The sequence below is a fragment of the Stenella coeruleoalba genome, assembly GCF_951394435.1.
Source record: "Stenella coeruleoalba genome assembly, chromosome: 3".
Lineage (NCBI taxonomy): Eukaryota > Metazoa > Chordata > Mammalia > Artiodactyla > Delphinidae > Stenella > Stenella coeruleoalba.
The window spans coordinates 168,635,785-168,653,939 of record NC_137148.1 but is presented as its reverse complement, the minus strand read 5'-3'; the positions used below and the strand labels follow the sequence as shown (position 1 = coordinate 168,653,939).

Genomic DNA, 18,155 nt, shown 5'->3' with positions numbered 1-18,155 from the left:
TCTTCGTAACCCCACACCAAACAACATCAGGTTGGCAGTTGAAATCAGCCACGATGGGAGTATTTACACCACAGGGATCTGCAAATGCTCACATCGTGGCTCTTTTTGTGTGTGTGGTCAAGAGAGGTGGTTGGTAACCCTTTACCAACACACCATGGGGACCCATGTGCCCCATGTAACCTCGTGTGTGCCCACACGCCAGTGCCTGTTCGTGGGTGTGCACGAGTGCCTGTGTCTCCGTGAATCCACGTGACTGGTGTGTCCCCATGCATCTCTGTGTGTGTACCCACGTGCTCGGGTGAGGCCCCAGCACCCCGTACCTCTTCGGCAGTTGGTTCCGCAGGAAGTTGTCTGGGTGGGGGGAGGGTTCTGAGGCTCCCCCCCCCCCCGCCCCGTCCCCTACCCCAGCTCCTCGAGACACCTGCATGCACAGGTCTGGGCGAAAGAGGAGGGCTCCTTCTTCTAAAACCAGTCCTGTGCTGTACGCAGACCCTGGCCTCAGCCCCCGGCTGCGAGTGGAGGCGTCAGCCAGCCAGGCAGGCGGCGATTGTGGAAGAGGAAGTTAGGGCAGAGTTGGGTCACCCTGTGGTTTACCCTGGGCTCTGGCCCACAGATGCTCCCCCCCAGGCTCAAAGCCCAAGCCATGGGTCCTGGAGGATGCAAGAGCTCGTAGCCAAGCTGGATACCCACAGCGGTGAGGGCAAGGCTCCATCTGGTGAGTGACCATCACTGGGGAGTGGGGGACAGGTGGACCAACGGGGACAGAGCGGCAGGGGGGTCTGCGGGGGAGGCCTGAGGGGCCGCAGACAGACCATCCAGGATTTCTGTCCACCTTCCGGTCAGCCCGCTTCCCGAGTGGGCGGGGGGAGGCTGCTTGCCCTTCTGCGAAAGTCTGTGGACGCAAGAACTTATACCTGGGGTGGGGGAGGGGTCCATGATGGGCAACAAAGCCAGACAGAAAGATGGAGCCCCTTGTAACCAAAGTCTGCACAGGGAACAGGGGACAGGGGATGAATGGTGGTGGGGGGGGGGTTGGTGGGTTAGGCTCCCCGTGGCAGAGTCGCCAGGGGCGCTTTGCTTCTTAAACGAGAGATTTGGCGCGAAGAGAGAGGTCCCAGACCTCCCTGAAACAGAATCCGAAGCGTGGCGCTGGGGAGTTTGACATTCAAAACAAATTCCCGCTTAAGACTGAGGTCTGAGAGCCAGTCCTGAGGAGAGCCTCACCCTGATCTTCCAAGGTCATCCAAGAAGGAGGACCCTCCCCCCGGGCAGCCCTCCTGGTTGGAGCCCTCCCGGTGGCCCACCGAGGGGAGTCTCACTCCCCCAGCTGCCAGGGGTGGGGCGAGGTGGAGTGGGGAAGGCTGTGGTTTCTGCAGGGCACACCCAGGCCTGCAGCTTCCTCCCTGCCCTGGGTGCCAACAAGGCCATCAGGGGGGTTTCAGGCACTCTGCGGTCAGGGAGGGTGGCCCGGGAACAGCCAGGAGAGGGTGAATTGGACTGGACGGCTGGGGCCAGGGACGATGGAGCTGGTAGGGTTAGCCTAGGGGGCACATCGGGGAAGGCCCTGAAGCCCGCACTCAGAGAGTGGACTGTCCATGGAGAATCCCACTGGCTTGGTCACCCGTGGTTCTAAGGAAAGGGTTTGACAACCAGTGACAGCCAAGGGAATGCCGTCCCTACTCCCAGCCACTTTTGAGCTCCCTGGCCACCACCGCAAGGGAGTCCCTGTGGGAAGGCTTCCCGACAGAGGCAGGCTTTTCACTGGACCTTGAAGCACCAGTGGAATGTCAACCGCAAACCCATCAGTGTATCTAGTATGGGACATTCCCCGCATGCGCCCTGGCCCCCCAGCCCCTGACACAGCACTCAATGCTGACTTAAACGGCAGAGGAACTCCATCACAAAATCGAATCTTTCTTTGCCTTTAACAGTGAATTCAAATCCTCCCTGGAGCTCCACTTTTCCCATCAGTTATAGTCTGGGGCATGTCTCTGACATGTAAGTTTCACATTCCAGGGAGGGGTGTTGGTCAGGACACCATTGTCACCACTCTGGGCTTCCGTTTGTTCCTCTGTAAAAGGGTCGTTGTAGACCTTGCATGTGAAATCACGGCACAGTGCCTGGCATGCAGTAGGTGCTCTGAAACATTGTCAGCCTCGCCTGTTCTCTCTTATTCTGTCTCTGTCCCCAAACCTGGCTTCCCTGAGCAATCCCTGCCCATGCCACAAGTGTGTAACCTCAGGAACTTTCTGTGCCATACCTAGAAAGAGGGACTAATGGTGGGTCTCAATCTCTATGAAGTATGTGGGGTAGACTTGTAAAAAACATGGCAACCACCTCCTTGGACTCTGCTTGAGGTGGGCTCTTCCTCAAGAGGGGTGGGGTTTTAGCATCCACAGAAGCATCGGAACACAGCAGTGAGGTTCATTTTAGAAGATCCCTTGGGACCACACCCCCCTGGAGAAGCAACTGGGTGGAAGGGAGACCCTCTCAGGAGATGAAGGTGGCTGGACCAGGTCAGGGCAAGAAGGATACAGAGGTAGGAGGAGGACCAGGGACAGGACTTGGGGACCATTCGGTGGCTCTAGATGGGGTTCAGGCTAAGAGGGAATCCAGGACAAGGTGCTGATTTCCACTCGAATGAGGGGATGGAGGTGATTTGAGAAGAGGCTGTGTTTAAGATGTTTGTTACTTACCCTCCTTGTGTCTCGGTTTCCTCATTTGGACAATGGGAGTGATGGAAGTGTCACTACTACCATCCCACCGTAGAGTGGCTGAGAAGACTAAACGAGCTATTGATGTAAAACTGTTGGACTGGAGCCTGGCACAACACAAGCTCTTGTTAAATGTTGGCTTGGATTGCTGTTACTTCATCCCTGGCCTTTAGACTGGCATGACCCCCACAGCTGCCCCCCTAGTTGGCACCCCCTCCCCATACCCATCCTCTTAGCCTGTCCCTACACCTGCCCACACGGACTCCAGGCCCACACGCTCTTCCAGAATCTCTCCTCTCCACATCAAGAGGTGGAATCAAGGTGGAGTCCCTTGTGCCTGGACTTGGGCAGACCTTCATGGGTCCCTCAACTAATAAAGTCTAGCAGAAGCAATGTGAGATCATAAAGGACAAGGCCACTTATACCTGGCTATCTCTCTCTCTCTCTCTCTCTCTCTCTCTCTCTCTCTCTGTCTCTCTCTCCCCCCGCTTGGGAGCCCTGAGCCTCCAAGTGAGAAATCTGGCTTCCCTGAGGATGACATGCAGAAGAGACTATGAGAAAAGACCACATAGAGACGAAAAGAGATGCCCATGGAACCCCAACTCTTTGAGTTTTCCCAACTGTGTGAACAAAGATGCCTTAGCCCCATACAAATACAAAGTTAAAGAAATAGAAAAATAAGGGGCTTCCCTGGTGGCGCAGTGGTTGGGAGTCTGCCTGCTGATGCAGGGGACACGGGTTCGTGCCCCGGTCCGGGAGGATCCCGCATGCCGCCGAGCGGCTGGGCCCGTGAGCCATGGCCGTTGAGCCTGCGCGTCCGGAGCCTGTGCTCCGCAACGGGAGAGGCCACAACAGTGAGAGGCCCGCGTACCGCAAAAAAAAAAAAAAAAAAAAAAGAAATAGAAAAATAATTTTTTTGTGATGAGAATGCTTAGGATTTACTCTCTTGACAGCTTCCATGTATAACATACAACAGTGTTCATTATATTTATCATGTTGTACGTTACATCCCTAGTAGTACTGATTTATCTTACAGCTGAAGTTTGTATCTTTTGACTGCCTTCATCCAATTGTTTAGCTCATGACTTGTTGGGTCAGCTGGGTGGTTCTTCTTGCCTCAGCCAATCTCTGCTGGGTTCATTAATGGATTCATGGGACGCTGTCCTGGAGGCTTCCCTGGAATCTGCCCTTTCTAGGGGTCAGGACACCGTTGTGTCAAGAGAGTACCCTTACCAAGGGTACCCTTACCAAGATGGCAGTCCCTATCAACAAGATGGTAAAAGACCTCACTAAAATGGCAGAGACTCTCACCAAGATGACAGATGCCCTCACCAATATGGAGGCTATCCTTGCCAAGATGGCAAACACTTCTATAAAGATAGAACACATTCTGGGACTTCCCTGGTGGTCTAGTGGTTAAGACTTCGCCTTCCGATGCAGGGTGGGTATGGGTTCTAGTCCCTGGTCAGGAGCTGAGATCCCACATACCTCGTGGCCAAAAAGCCAAAAACATAGAACAGAAGCAATATTGTAGCAAATTCAATAAAGACTTAAAAAAAAAAAATGGTCCAGGGACTTCCCTGGTGGTGCAGTGGTTAACGGTCCACCTGCCAACGCAGAGGACACGGGTTTGATCCTTGGTCCAGGAAGATCCCACATGCCGCAGAGCAGCTAAGCCCGTGCGCCACAACTACTGAAGCCCACACACCTAGAGCCCGTGCTCCTCAACAAGAGAAGCCACTGCAATAAGAAGTCCGCGCACCACAACAAAGAGTAGCCCTCGCTCGCCGCAACTAGAGAAAGCCCGCACGCAGTAACGAAGACCCAAGGCGGCCAAAAATAAATAAAATAAATTTTAAAATAATAATAATAGGGCTTCCCTGGTGGCACAGTGGTTGAGAGTCCGCCTGCCGATGCAGGGGATACGGGTTCGTGCCCCAGTCCGGGAAGATCCCACATGCTGCGGAGCGGCTGGGCCCGTGAGCCATGGCCGCTGAGCCTGTGCGTCTGGAGCCTGTGATCCGCAACAGGAGAGGCCACAACAGTGAGAGGCCCGCGTACCGCAAAAAAAAGAGAAAGAAATAATAATAATAATAAAATTTTAAAAAATTAGAAAATTGTCCACATCAAAAAGAGAATCTTTAAGAAAAAAGATGGAACACATTCCATACCCTGCACCTCCATTCAAACTCTCCACCGGCTCTTTCTACTATTACCATCCAGGACCAGAAGACCACCCTTTGGCAGGCCAAGGGGCTATTTACAACTCACAGGAACTAGCGTCAGGTTAGAGGAGGCAATCCAAGCGGTAAATGCCATCAGAGCCTCCTTCTGGCACAGACACACAATAAAATCAGAACACTTTAACCTGAGACATTCAAGGTCACTTGGCCCTCTGCCTCTAATGACTCCCACACATGCAAATCCACCCAGCCTTCCTCCCCTCCCCACAACATCACAATCAGCTCGACAGCTCAAGGTGGGAACCACGGGTTCCTAACCTAGTACTCGAGCAACACCATGGTCCACTCTGGCCCTGGTGAAATAAGAGAAATTGGGGGGTTAACCACAGTAGAAGTCACCTCCCACGTCTACTCACTACATAGTCAACCCTCCGTATCTACAGGTTCTGCACCTGTGGATTCAATTAACTGCGGATCACGTGCTGTGTTTATGATCTGCGGTTGGTTGAATCCGTAGATGCGGAGGGCCAGCGATGGGACTTGAAGATCTGAGGATTTAGGTATTCACCGCAGGTCCTGGAACCAATCCCATGCAGGTACTGAGGGATGGCTATATATCAGAACTTTCCACTAAGTGGGTACCCTTGATACTGCCCGTGGAGAGGATACCTGGAAATATCTCTTCCCCGTGATGTTTTACACCAGACCAACCCATCCCTGTGTCACATTCTGCTGTACTTTTCACTGCAGTATCTGTATCTTCTGTGGGTCTGTCGCTATTGTCGGTTTTTCTTCTGATTTTAGGTCACGAGATTCTATCTTCTGTTGTGCTTCAATCTTGATTGAATGCCTGATAATGTTTATGAAAGACTGTAGATATCATTGGCGGTTCTTCGTGGTGTTATTTCCCTCCAGAGAGGTTTTCCTCTTTGCTTCTGGAAGGTAGTGAAAGTAAAGGCAGGTGACTTTAATCAGGGATGAAGCTGACTTGAACCTGGATTTTGGTCTGGGTGAAGGTTGGTCCATTTCTGGTCTCCCCTTGCTCCTAGGGTATAGTCTTTGGTGACCCCAGCTCTCTCCTCTTTGTGAGCCCTGACTTCCAATGTCTATTTCTCCAGCCCCAGAAGATTGCCAGAAGCTACACCCAGTTTCTCAGCCCCTTTCTGGTCTGCTTCACACTTAAGAACTGCATTTATATCAACAATTCGCTTGGAAGGAAAAAAAAAAAACACCCAGCATTGCATTATGTCTACCTCACCCCTCTAGGATTCTGACATCTCAAACCTTGGCTGCCAACGCCTTCAAATTGAGGGTGTTTTTTTTTTCTTCTGCTTTTATCCAGATTTTTTAGCTGGATTTACCCTGGTGGAAAGGCAAATCTGCAGCAAGGTAGCCTGCCATCGTTAGAAACAGGTATCCCTGTTGTATTTTTAACACAAGATTTTTATCAAACCTCCATTGCTAACTGTGCTTGACTCACTGTGTTTCTCTGTTCCTGAGCTCCTCGGTCCCTGTCTTTGTTGCCATCAGTTTGATGGAGGTCCCTCCTGGCTTCTCACTGCTTTTAATTTCCCTGAAGTTCTCATATCTGCTCTCCACCCAAAGGTCTGGAAGATCCAAGAGGCATCTGTAGTCTGTCCAGGGAAAAGTATGTGGTGGGAGATGAGGAATTAAACCCTGGAGCACAGCAGAGGAGGTGAGTTTTTAAATCTCCCTGAGCTGGTATCTGGATTTCTATGTATGTATGTGGCTGTTTCTGTATAATTGTGTGTGTGTGTGTGAACATATGTCTGACTATTTGCATGTGTACGTTTGCCATTGTCTACATGCACTGGGAAGTGTATTGGATGGTGTTGGTGTATAGAGTGTGTGTTTTTATATCTTTTTGTGAGTGAAAGATCTGGAGGCCAACTACTCATAATAGGATGGTGGAAGTGATGAGAGAGGTGCAGATGGGGTCACCAAGGCCAGTGGGGAGACCATGAAGTGGCTAAGGACAGAGTCCTGGGAACACAGAGTTTAAAGGTCAGGCAGAGAAAGGAAGAGGAGCCGAGTCAGGAAGGGATACTGAGAAGGAGCAGACAGAAGAAGAAAAGGCATGAGAGGAATGGATTTCAAGAAGAAAGTGGTCATACTTGTCCAGTAAAGGGGAAACTGAAAAGTGCCCATTAGATTTAGCTCCAGAGAGAGCTAGAAGACTGGAGGGGATGGAAATAAGACTTCAGTGGGGCTTCCCTGGTGGCGCAGTGGTTGGGAGTCCGCCTACCGATGCAGGGGATACGGGTTCGTGCCCTGGTCCGGGAAGATCCCACATGCCGCGGAGCGGCTGGGCCCGTGAGCCATGGCCGCTGAGCCTGCGCGCCCGGAGCCTGTGCTCCGCAACGGGAGAGACCACAACAGTGAGAGGCCCGCGTACCGCAAAAAAAAAAAAAAAGACTTCAGTGGATGATGGAGTCGAGTAGGTATGTATAGGTAAAGACAGACTTGTGGCTAACCCTTTGAGAAGGGAGGGTGGAGGCTGAGAGGTCACTGAAGAGAGAAGGGACAGCCAGGAATTTTTCAGGCATTAGTGAAAATGCAAGTAAGGAGGCTTCCACCACCAGGCGGCAGCACTTGTACAGACAGGCGCTGGCTGGCACCCACACAGATGCACACAGAGATAAAGACACAAAAGTAGACACAAAGAAACCCAGGCAGATACAAAAACCCCCACAAATACCAGATTCAGATCTCCCCAAGTCCCAGATGAGTCATGTAGACCCAACCCCACAGATACTGATGGGCATTCAGATACACACACACACACACACACACACACACACACACACACACACACACACACGATCACAGAGATTTTTAAACTACGAGGATAATATTATTCAGCCATAAAAAAAGGAGGGGAATCTTGCCATCTGTAACAACATGGATAGACTTTGAGGGCATTATGCTAAGTGAAGTAAGTCAGACAGAGAAAGACAGATACTGTGTGATCTCATTTAGATGTGGAATCTAAAAGAAAACACCACCACCAGGGACTTCCCTGGTGGCACAGTGGTTAAGAATCCACCTGCCAATGCAGGGGACATGGGTTCGAGCCCTGATCTGGGAAGATCCCACATGCCACGGAGCAAGCAAGCCCGTGGGCCACAACTACTGAGCCTGCACTCTAGAGCCCGCGAGCCACAACTACTGAGCCCATGCGCCACAACTACTGAAGCCCACGCACCTACAGCCCATGCTCCGCAACAAGAGAAGCCACCGCAATGAGAAGCCCATGCACCACAATGAAGAGTAGCCCCCGCTCACTGCTAGAGAAAGCCCGCACACAGCAACGAAGACCCAACACAGCCAAAAATAAATAAATAAACTAATTAATTAATTAAATTAAAAAAAAACACCACCACCAAACTCATAGAAAAAGAGACCAGATTTGTGGTTATCAGAGGCAGGGGGTGGGGGTGGGGGAATTGGATAAAGAGGGTCAAAATGTATCAACTTCTAGTTATAAGATAAATAAGTCCTGGGGATGTAACGTACAGCATAGTGACTATAGTTAACGCTGCTGCAGGGTGTGTTTGAAAGTTGCTAAGACAGTAAATCCTGAGAGTTCTCCTCAGAACAACAACAAGAAAACATTATTTTCTTTTTTTTTTTTTTTTTTTGGTATCTGTATGAGATGATGGAAGTTAACTCCACTTACTGTAGTAATCATTTCACCATATATGTAAGTCAAGTCATTACGCTGTACACCTTCATCTTATACGGTGCTGTATGTCAATTACATCGCAATGAAACCGGGGAAAAAAACCCTAAAATGCTCATATACACACCCCCCCCCCATAGACAAGTTGACACTCAAGACTTGAAAACACACACTCTGTGCTAACACACAGATACACTGTCAAAAGCACAGAGACAATGAAACACACACACACACACTCAGACATTCACGCATACCCAGGTCCACCTCAGGACCCAGTCTATACTTGTTTTCTGAGGAACCCTCACTGCACCCTTCAGCTCCTCCTGGGAATGTCTTGTCCAGCCAGGGTGAAAAGCCTATAAGGCAGGGGAGGTGGGGGTTAGTACTAAGGACTTGGCCTCCTCCAAGGCTGGAGTCCCTGGGGCCCCCCCTGCCCCAGCCCCAAGCTCCCATCAGCTGATGTATCTGGCAGCCCCTGCAGACAGGCTCCGCCCCTCTTGCTGGCAGCCCCGTCCTGGCAGATATTCCCAGCCGATCGCCTTCTTCATCCTGCTGTTCACTCACATGCTCGCACACACGGCCCCCATGGCTGGCTCAGCGCTCAACCACACCTGGCCGGCCCTCTCCAAGCTCTGGCTGAAGCGGTGGGCCTTCAAGAGAGGTAAGGGGGCAGACAGTGAGCAGTGGGTACCGGCCACCCAGGCAGGGCTCCCTGGACAACCTGCCCAACCATCCCACCCCAAGCCTTTCCTCAGCCCAGGGGCACAGAGTCTGCCTGAACCAGCCCCAAATTTCATGATCTCTGGTTCCCTGGGACCCCAACAGAACATCACAGACTTGTGGGGTCCCTCTTGTCTCAGAGGAAACGTGTCCCCAGGCTCAGCCAGGATCTTGTCTTGGGAGGTAAATCTGTAGAAGGAGAATCCACCCTAGAACCGGGGTAGCCTGGTGGCTTCCTGGGCGCTCCTGACGCGAGTTGTTCCAGGATGGCTGCAGGACAGAGGTTCAGAGAGGCAGCAAAAGGAAGGAGGTTTGAGACTTCCAGAAATTCTGGTAGACACCTCCCTAGAACACACACACACACATACACACACACACACACACACACATTGGCTGGTAGCCCCCGGGTCCCAGGACTTCAGTTTACTACGTGGCAGCTGGAGAGACCCTTGTATCATATCCCCCAAGGTCTGGGTGAATTGCTTTTGCAAAAAGGCATTTCTTAAATCTCGGCAGGAGTTTAGTCCTGGAAGATAGCCAGATGGTGTCCAAGGCCATGGGGCACGGGGGATAGTGTGATAGGAGCCCCCTGTACCCCCTGCATAAGCCGGGTACTTGTTCACGAATGAGTTTCCATGCAGGAGAGCAGTCAATAAGAAGATTCATTAGCTTGTTCATTACGTACGCTCTGGTTGAGGACCTGTCGTGCGCCAGGCACTGTGCTGGAGGAGACTGGAATATCGAGAATCGAGAGTCGAGAATCGGGGGACCTGGAGGCTGGGGCTGGGGAGGGAGACGGTGGCGTGCGGACTGAGATGCAACGGAAGAGCAGTCGTAATGGTGGGAATTGCTGCCAGTTACTGAGCCCTTGTGAGGTTCAGCTCAGAACGGAGGAGTGATGATCTCAGGGTCACACGGCAAGTACATGCTGAGGGAGCCAGGATTTGAAACCAGGTGTGTCTCAAGGCTACCTCTGTGGTGTGTTCTGACCAGTGAACAAAGCTACCAGTGTGGGCAGCTGGAGGGCTTGGGGAGGGTTTTTTAATCCACCAGTGGATAGTAATGTGAGAGAATTAGGGTATCAGCCTCGGATCCCACCTGGGACCCAGATCCTTACGAAGGTCTACCCACTCTTGGCCGCCCAGCACCCCCTGTCTCCCTGCCCGGGAAGGTTGAAGCTGTGACTTATAGGCCGACAGGTTGGGGATGAGCTGTGGGAACCAGTGGGAACTCTTAAACCCTTTTATGGCTGACGCTGCAGGGGCTGCTGTGGGAAGAGGCTGCCTAGAACTTGAATACAGGCTGGGAGGTGGCTCCTTAGCGAGCAGCATGGGGGTGGGGCGCAGAGAGGGACTCCCTCACCGAGTCCTTCCATTCTCTCGCCTTTCTGTGCCCTTCGTAACCTCTGTAACTGGCTGTCTGGGCACCAGATGGGACCTCCTGGGAAAATAATGGAGTGGATTTGGAGAGGCAGACAAGACTATGGAAGGGGGGTTGGGACCTGCAGGAAGTTCCCTGGGGCAGAGCCCCACTGGCCCTTCCCCTCAGGTGCTCAATTACCCATTTCGGCCATACTTTTTCACTCATTCCCTGGCACATAATAAGTGTATATATAATGTGTGCGTTCTGTGTCTCAACTTGGTGTCCTTCTTGCCTGGCCTCTCTGCCACAATTCTGCCTCTTTCTATCTACGTTTCTCCCCTCTTCATCCCCTCAGAATACCAAGTAATGCATCACTGCCACTGGACACTGACACACCACTTATCCCAGCTATCCACCCATTCATCCGTCCCTGCATGCACACATCCATCCATCCATTCGTCCGTCTAACCATCTACTCGTCCATCCATCCAACCACCTACCCATTCATCCATCCCTGCATGCACACATCCATCCATCCATTCGTCCACCTAACCATCTACTCATCCATCCATCCAACCACCTACCCATTCATCCGTTCAACCAGACAGTCAACTATCCATCCATGCAACCACGTATCCACGCATCCATCCATCCACCCACCCATCCATCCATCTAACCACCCAACTATTCATCCATCTAAGTATCTACTCATCCATCCATCTAACCACCCATCCACCCATTTATTTAACCATCCATTCATCCAACCACCCAGCCAGACAACGTTCCCTTCAGCCAGGCAGCCAGCTAGCCAACTATCCAACCACTCGTCCATCTATTCAACAATTCATTCATTCATCCATACAACCGTCCACGCTTCCATCCAACCATATATTCACCCATCTATCTGTTCATCTGCTCACCACAGGATAGCTTTGTGGTTGTGAGCCCTTGCTCTGGAGCAAGAAATACTTGGGTTCACATCCCAACTCTGACTCTTGCCAGTCCAGTACGACCTTGGATGAGTCAGTACATCTCTCTGAGCCAGTTTCCCCTTCCATAATGTGGGGACTCAGAGGGTTGTTGTGAGGCTAGAAGAATGCAAAGAACACGACAGGCTTAGCACAAGGCAAGGCATATTGGAACTGATCCACACATGTAAGATTTTACCACTTGGGACTTGGGCGTGTAAAAGTGTGTTGGATACAGAACTTGCCTCACGATCTGGAGCGGGGGACAGCAAACCTTTTCTGTAAAAGGCCAGAGAGTAAGTGTCTTCAGATTTGCAGGTCATATGGTCTCTGATACAACTACTGAACTCCGCAGTTGTAGCATGAAAGCAGTCAGACAATACGGACACGAATGGGTGTGGCCGTGCGCTACTAAAACTTTATTTACAAAATCAGGTGTTGAGTCAGATTTGGCCTGGGAAACTCCTGGTCTAGAAGCGAACAAGTAAGCCAGTTAAAGTACAACAGGGAGTAGAAAAGGGGTGCAGACGAATCCAAAGTCCTCTGGCTAAGACGGTCTGCAGAGGATCAGAGAAAAAGTCCTCGGTTGTCAAGGCAGGAAGAGTGGAAAAGGGTGGTGGGAACGGCACAGGGGCACACAGGAGAATACTGAGTTAGGGGCTCAGGTGTGCATGGGGAGTTGAGAGGGTAGACTGAAAAGGGCTCGAATGTCATTCTAAGGGGAGTCCAGGGGTAAGGACCAGAGGAAGGGGGGTGACTCTCTGAAATGTCATGCCAAGAAGACATACCAGCTACTGCAACAGAAGAAGCCAATTGTGGTTGGCTATTGTTTGTGCAGGAAAATCCCGACAAGAGTTGTGGTTGTGTAGGAAGAGCTATAATGGAGGCTGACATTAAGATAGTAGCAGAGGCAAAAAGAAAAGAGGATGGAGTAGAGAAATGTCGGGGAGGTGAAATTGACAGGGCTTGGTGTCCTGAGGGGTAGTAAGGAGGCAAGGCTCATCTCCGGGTCTCTGGCAGGGTCACTGGGAAGACGGTGCAGTCACACTGATATGGGGACACAGAAGGAGGAAGGAAAACAAGGAGTTTGGCCTTGACAGCTTGAGATTGGAGCGCGGGTGGGAATATCGGACAGTCACCACTGGAGACAAAGGCAGAGGCCATTGGAGACAAAGTCTGGAGCTTGGAGGAGATAATCTGTCACCAGAACTAAGGCTCAGTGTGTACCTGGGGTCAGGGTTCAGCACAAGATGAGGGTTGGGGTTCAGATTGTGGCTCTAGGATGGGAACTCAGTCCATGACACCAGGATCAGGGCTCAGTCCATGACACCAGGACCAGGGCTCAGTCCATGACACCAGGATCAGGGCTCAGTCCATGACACCAGGATCAGGGCTCAGTCCATGACACTAGGATCAGGGCTCAGTCCATGACACCAGGATCAGGGCTCAGTCCATGACACCAGGATCAGGAGTCAGTCCATGATACCAGGATCAGGGCTCAACCCATGACACCAGGATCAGGAGTCAGTCCATGACACCAGGATCAGGAGTCAGTCCATGATACCAGGATCAGGGCTCAACCCATGACACCAGGATCAGGAGTCAGTACATGACATCAGGATCAGGAGTCAGTCCATGACACCAGGATCAGGGCTCAGTCCATGACACCAGGATCAGGGCTCAGTCCATGACACCAGGATCAGGGCTCAGTCCATGACACCAGGATCAGGGCTCAGTCCATGACACCAGGATCAGGGCTCAGTCCATGACACCAGGATCAGGGCTCAACCCATGACACCAGGATCAGGGCTCAGTCCATGACACCAGGATCAGGACTCAACCCATGACACCAGGATCAGGAGTCAGTCCATGACACCAGGATCAGGGCTCAGTCCATGACACCAGGATCAGGGCTCAGTCCATGACACCAGGATCAGGGCTCAGTCCATGACACCAGGATCAGGACTCAACCCATGACACCAGGATCAGGAGTCAGTCCATGACACCAGGATCAGGGCTCAACCCATGACACCCAGATCAGGAGTCAGTACACGACACCAAAGTCAGGGCTCCGTCCGTGACATCAGGTTGAGGTTCAGTCTATGACACTGGGTTAGGGGCTCAGTCTGTGACACAAAGTTTGAGGCTCAACATGTGGCACTGAGATCAGAATGGAGTCTGTCATCAGGGTCAAGCCCGGCCTGTTCCTGGGTCAGAGGCTTCCATGCAAAGAATAAACTCAGCCCTGGCCTTTCACCTTTAGCCTTTGCATCCCAGACTCTGAGGGTCACAGATGCAAGGCATAAGGTTCTGCCTGTGGCCTCTACAGGCTGCAGGAGGCCTCAGGCCTCTGTGAGGTCCCTGCCCAGGGAAGCAGACAGACCCTGCATCCTCTCCTGAGGCCCCCTGGGGCCCTGGCTGAGGGACGGGATGGCTCCTCCAGGCGGCTTCCCCTCCCCTTCCAAGCTCCCATCAGCCTCCAGGACCCAACCCCGCATCTGGCTTTTCTCGTCCTTCACAGCCCGCTTGTCGTGTCCTATATTTCCCTGAGTCATAGAAGCTGCCTCACGGGAGATGCAAGGTTGAATGAGGGCAGCGGAACAGAGGCCCTCAACCAGGTTGGGAGAGTAGCTGGGAAAGTAGTGATGGTTTCTAGAATATTCGCAGCGATGGGAATTCCCTGGCGGTTCGGTGGTTAGGACCTGGTGCTTTCACTTTCACTGCCAGGTCCGGGTTCCATCCCTGATCAGGGAACTGAGATCCCACAAGCCATGTGTCGTGCAACCACCACCACAATCCATTTTAGAACATTTCCATCACCCCCAAAAGAAATCTGTATCCTTTAGTCATAGCCCAGAGTTTCCCATTTCTCCCCAGCCTTAGACAATCACTCATCTATTTTCTGCCTCTATGGACTTACCTATTCTGAACATTTCATATAAATGGAATCACATAGCATGTGGTCTTTGGTGGCTGACTTCTGTGATGTTACATCACGTCTTTAAGGTTCATTCATGGTATAGCAGGTGTCAGAACTCCATTCCTTCTTTTTTTTTTTTTTTTTTTGCTGGGCCGTGCAGCTTGTGGGATCTTAGTTCCCCAACCAGGGATTGAACCCCAGGCCTTTGGCAGTGAAAGCGCAAGTCCTAACCACTGGACAGCCAGGGAACTCCCAGAACTCCATTCCTTATTATGACTGAATAATATTCCACCGTATGGATGGACCACATTTTGTGTATCCATTCATCTGTTTATGGACCTTTGGGTTGTTTCCACCTTTTGGTTATTGAGAATAATACTGCCATGAACTGTCATGTACAAGGTTTTTGGGTGGATCTATGTTTTCCATTCTCTTGGGTATAGACCTAGGAGTGGAATGGCTGGGTCGTATGGCAACTCTATGCTTAATTTTTTGAAGAATTGCCAAGATGTTTTCCAGACTCCTTGAGGTTTTTATGCCCATGTGATACCTTTTCATTCATCTGTTTATGAAATGTGTTTATTTCTGCCTTGGTTATTTTCTGCTGTTCTTGCTACCTTCCAAAAGCCCCAGCAATTTTGCGTTCACAATTTTGTATTCGTTTTCTTAAAGAAGGCTCCCCAAATTATACACCTGTCAGCACCCCCCAAAACTTGGGGCAGTGTTTGTATTTACACAGCTGGGAGGAGAAGGAACAGAAGTGGGTACAGACAGCTTACCCCATGTTGGGATAGAAAAGGACAGCCTCACCCCTTCCCCTCTGCCAGCTGCAATGGTCATAGGCAGAGTGGCCACAAAATAGATCACCCCACCCGTACCCTTTGGAGGGTGAAAGTGGGCTACTGTTAATCATTACTTGACTCGGTAGCATAAACCAGGACTGTCCCCAGCAAGATGAGACATGGGGTCCCCCAGCCACAGGGGACCCAAGCTAAGGCATGGATGAGGACCTAACTGCCACTGTCCAAAGGCATCGCCATCCCTCTCCCCACCCCCACCTTGGCCTTTCCTGAAACTGCTATCGCTCTTACCGCAAACGTGCTGTTCAGTCTCTCTGGGTATCACCTCCATTGGATTCCTCGCCTCCACCTTCACCCACATCCTCCAGCTTCACCTCCAGGCACTCTCCCCTCAGCTCCCTGGTTGCAGCAGGACCCAGGATGTTTTTGCAGGGGGTGTGGAGGAGCGAAGGGAGTCCAGATGCCAAGGCAATGCAGTGCAACACAATGCAGTGCACAGGAGAGAGGCACCGTAGATGCGGGGGTGGACGAAGGTTTCTGGAGCGAATAGGATGAGGTCTTTAGGCAGGCGGCCCTACAACAGGAATGGGGGGCTCTTAGGCAGTGGGTCCTGCAGCGGCAGGGACAAGGCACAGGAGGAAGATCCTGGTGGACACCAGTGGCTGGACCAAGACATTTGACCTTCTTCCTGCAGGCGGTGGGTAACCTCCGTGGGGATTCGGATACGCAGGGGTGACGCGCTCTAGCTTTAGTGTAAGGGGCAGGGGGAGAGAGTCGGGGGTGCCTGTTTCTCCCATGGCAAAAGACTCCATCCAACACCCAAGATCAAGCCAGGGCACCCTCCTGACCTGGAGGGAAGGAAGGTGACCAAGCACCCCAGCATCGGGCCCTGAAAGGTGGGCACCATCACACCCACCTTCCAGGTGAGGAAACTGAGGCGCAGAGAGGTGACTTCCCCAAAGGTGTGCAGCCATTAGGGGCAGGTCCAGGCAAGGACACAGTCTGGTTGACCCCAAACCCCTTGTTTTCTCCTCTATACCATGCCACACAGGGGTCCCTGGAACTCAAAGTACAATATAGGGACAGAGACAGCCTGAAGTTCTACCATTAGAGACCCTCTAAAGGTGGGCACTGGGTACTTGCATTTGGTCTTAGGGACCCATTCTAGCAAATGAGGGCTTCTTGCTAGAGCAGGCATGACAAATCGATTTCATGTCATGAGCTAACTCAGATCAGCTGAAGACGGCTTCCAAACATGATGCAGTGGGAAGCGTTCCGAGGGGACCATGGCTCAGGAAGAAAGAGCTCTGGGATTGAATAGAAATGTCTGTCCCAGGCTCAGCATGAGTGGTGTCGAGTGGTGTCGCGTATGTTGGCTTAAAGAGGGAATTCCCTGGCGGTCCAGTGGTTAGGACTCACTCTTTCACTGCCGAGGGCCTGGATTCGATCCCCGGTCAGGGAACTAAGAGCCCACAAGCCACAGGGTGTGGCCAAAAAAAAAAAAGATCATGGGGACCATCCTCCCCTGCCATCCCATTTTACAGATGAGAAAACTGAGGCCCAGATGCAGCACTCAGACCCTGACTCTTCAGGCCTCCCACTCAGCCGTGACACCTTGTCCCTCCTTTCCCCACAGGCTCTGAGCCCAAGCCATATGTCCAGCCCTTTGACTCTGGAGCTGCAGACTCAGCCACGAAGAGCAGCGGTGGACCCTGGAGGCCTGAGGACCCAGACTTCCCCGCCATGGAGGATGAGCAGGCATGTGTCTGACTGCTGAGACGGGCAGGAGCTGATGACGCCTGCAGCAGCAAGTACACACTTTTAGCACCTGCAGGAACACTGTGTGCATAATTTCAGGGAACTCTCCTCAAAACATGGCAGAGTAGTTCTTATCCCATTCTACAGAGGAGGAAATGAATGCTTTCTGGAACAAGAAGAGGGAGGGTGGGATGAGTAGAGGGGAGGGTTGATGGATGGATGGAAGGAAGGAAGGATTGACAAAAGAGATGGATGGATGGATGGATGAAAGAATGGAGGGAAGGGAGGGAGGGAGGAGGGAAGGGTGGCTAGATGGGTGCATGGGTGGGTAGAACAATCAATGAAAGAGGAAGAAAAAGCTCCCATGGGCACCTCTGAGCTAGAACAGCCCTGCAGAGTGGTCCTAAATCAGGCTGAGATGGCCAAGCCGTTACGTCCCCACATCAATCAGTCGTGGCCTGTGGACTGCCCAGGAAGGGATGTGACTTCCCAGAAGGAGACTGACAGCTGACAGCCATCTGCTGGCAGCCCTCCTCCAGCATCTGGGGCAGCCCATTCTCACTGAAGGGGGGGTCTGGGTGTTTTATAACACCCACCACACTAAGGAAGGAGGGTCCATTACAGTCAAACCATATGTAGGAAATTCTGTGTATCTGCCCCTATCATTTTACAGAGGAGCATACTGGGGTCCAAGCAGGAAAAGAATTGGCCTAGGTGTCAGGGAGAATTCAGGGTAAATGAAGACAAGACCAGGACTTAAGTTCAGCTCTGGACCTTCCAGGGCTCTGGACCTCTTGGAATGGGAACCCTGGGCTGCAGGCAATGGGGCAGATAGGATGGCAATGGAGGAAGCGTGTACCTGGAGAAGCAGGGAGCCCTGGGTATATACGGGGGGGCTCTACCCCACCACCACCAAATAAGCCCCACCACCCACATCCGTGTCCTTATCTAGTTGGTCACCAGAGCTGGAAGCAGCAGAAGGCAACATCCTTGCCCTTCCTTCCCCAAGCCCTGTGAACACTACATC

General features: G+C 51.9%; 1 protein-coding gene across 3 annotated transcripts in view; it reads left to right on the top strand.

Moving 5' to 3' along the window:
- Positions 1 to 457: 457 nt before the first annotated feature.
- The window catches only part of ARHGEF18 (Rho/Rac guanine nucleotide exchange factor 18), a gene marked incomplete at its 5' end in the record, with an annotated part of 94,703 nt that continues 77,005 nt past the window's right edge, over positions 458 to 18,155 (top strand). For 2 of the 3 annotated variants that reach the window (XM_079917095.1, XM_079917094.1), the window contains 2 exons: positions 6,555 to 6,593; positions 17,007 to 17,128. In XM_079917095.1, the coding sequence (XP_079773221.1) occupies positions 17,114 to 17,128 (15 nt within the window). Of the gene's footprint in view, positions 716 to 6,554; positions 6,594 to 17,006; positions 17,129 to 18,155 lie in introns of those variants that run through there. The other variant, XM_079917097.1, reaches the window with a different exon arrangement.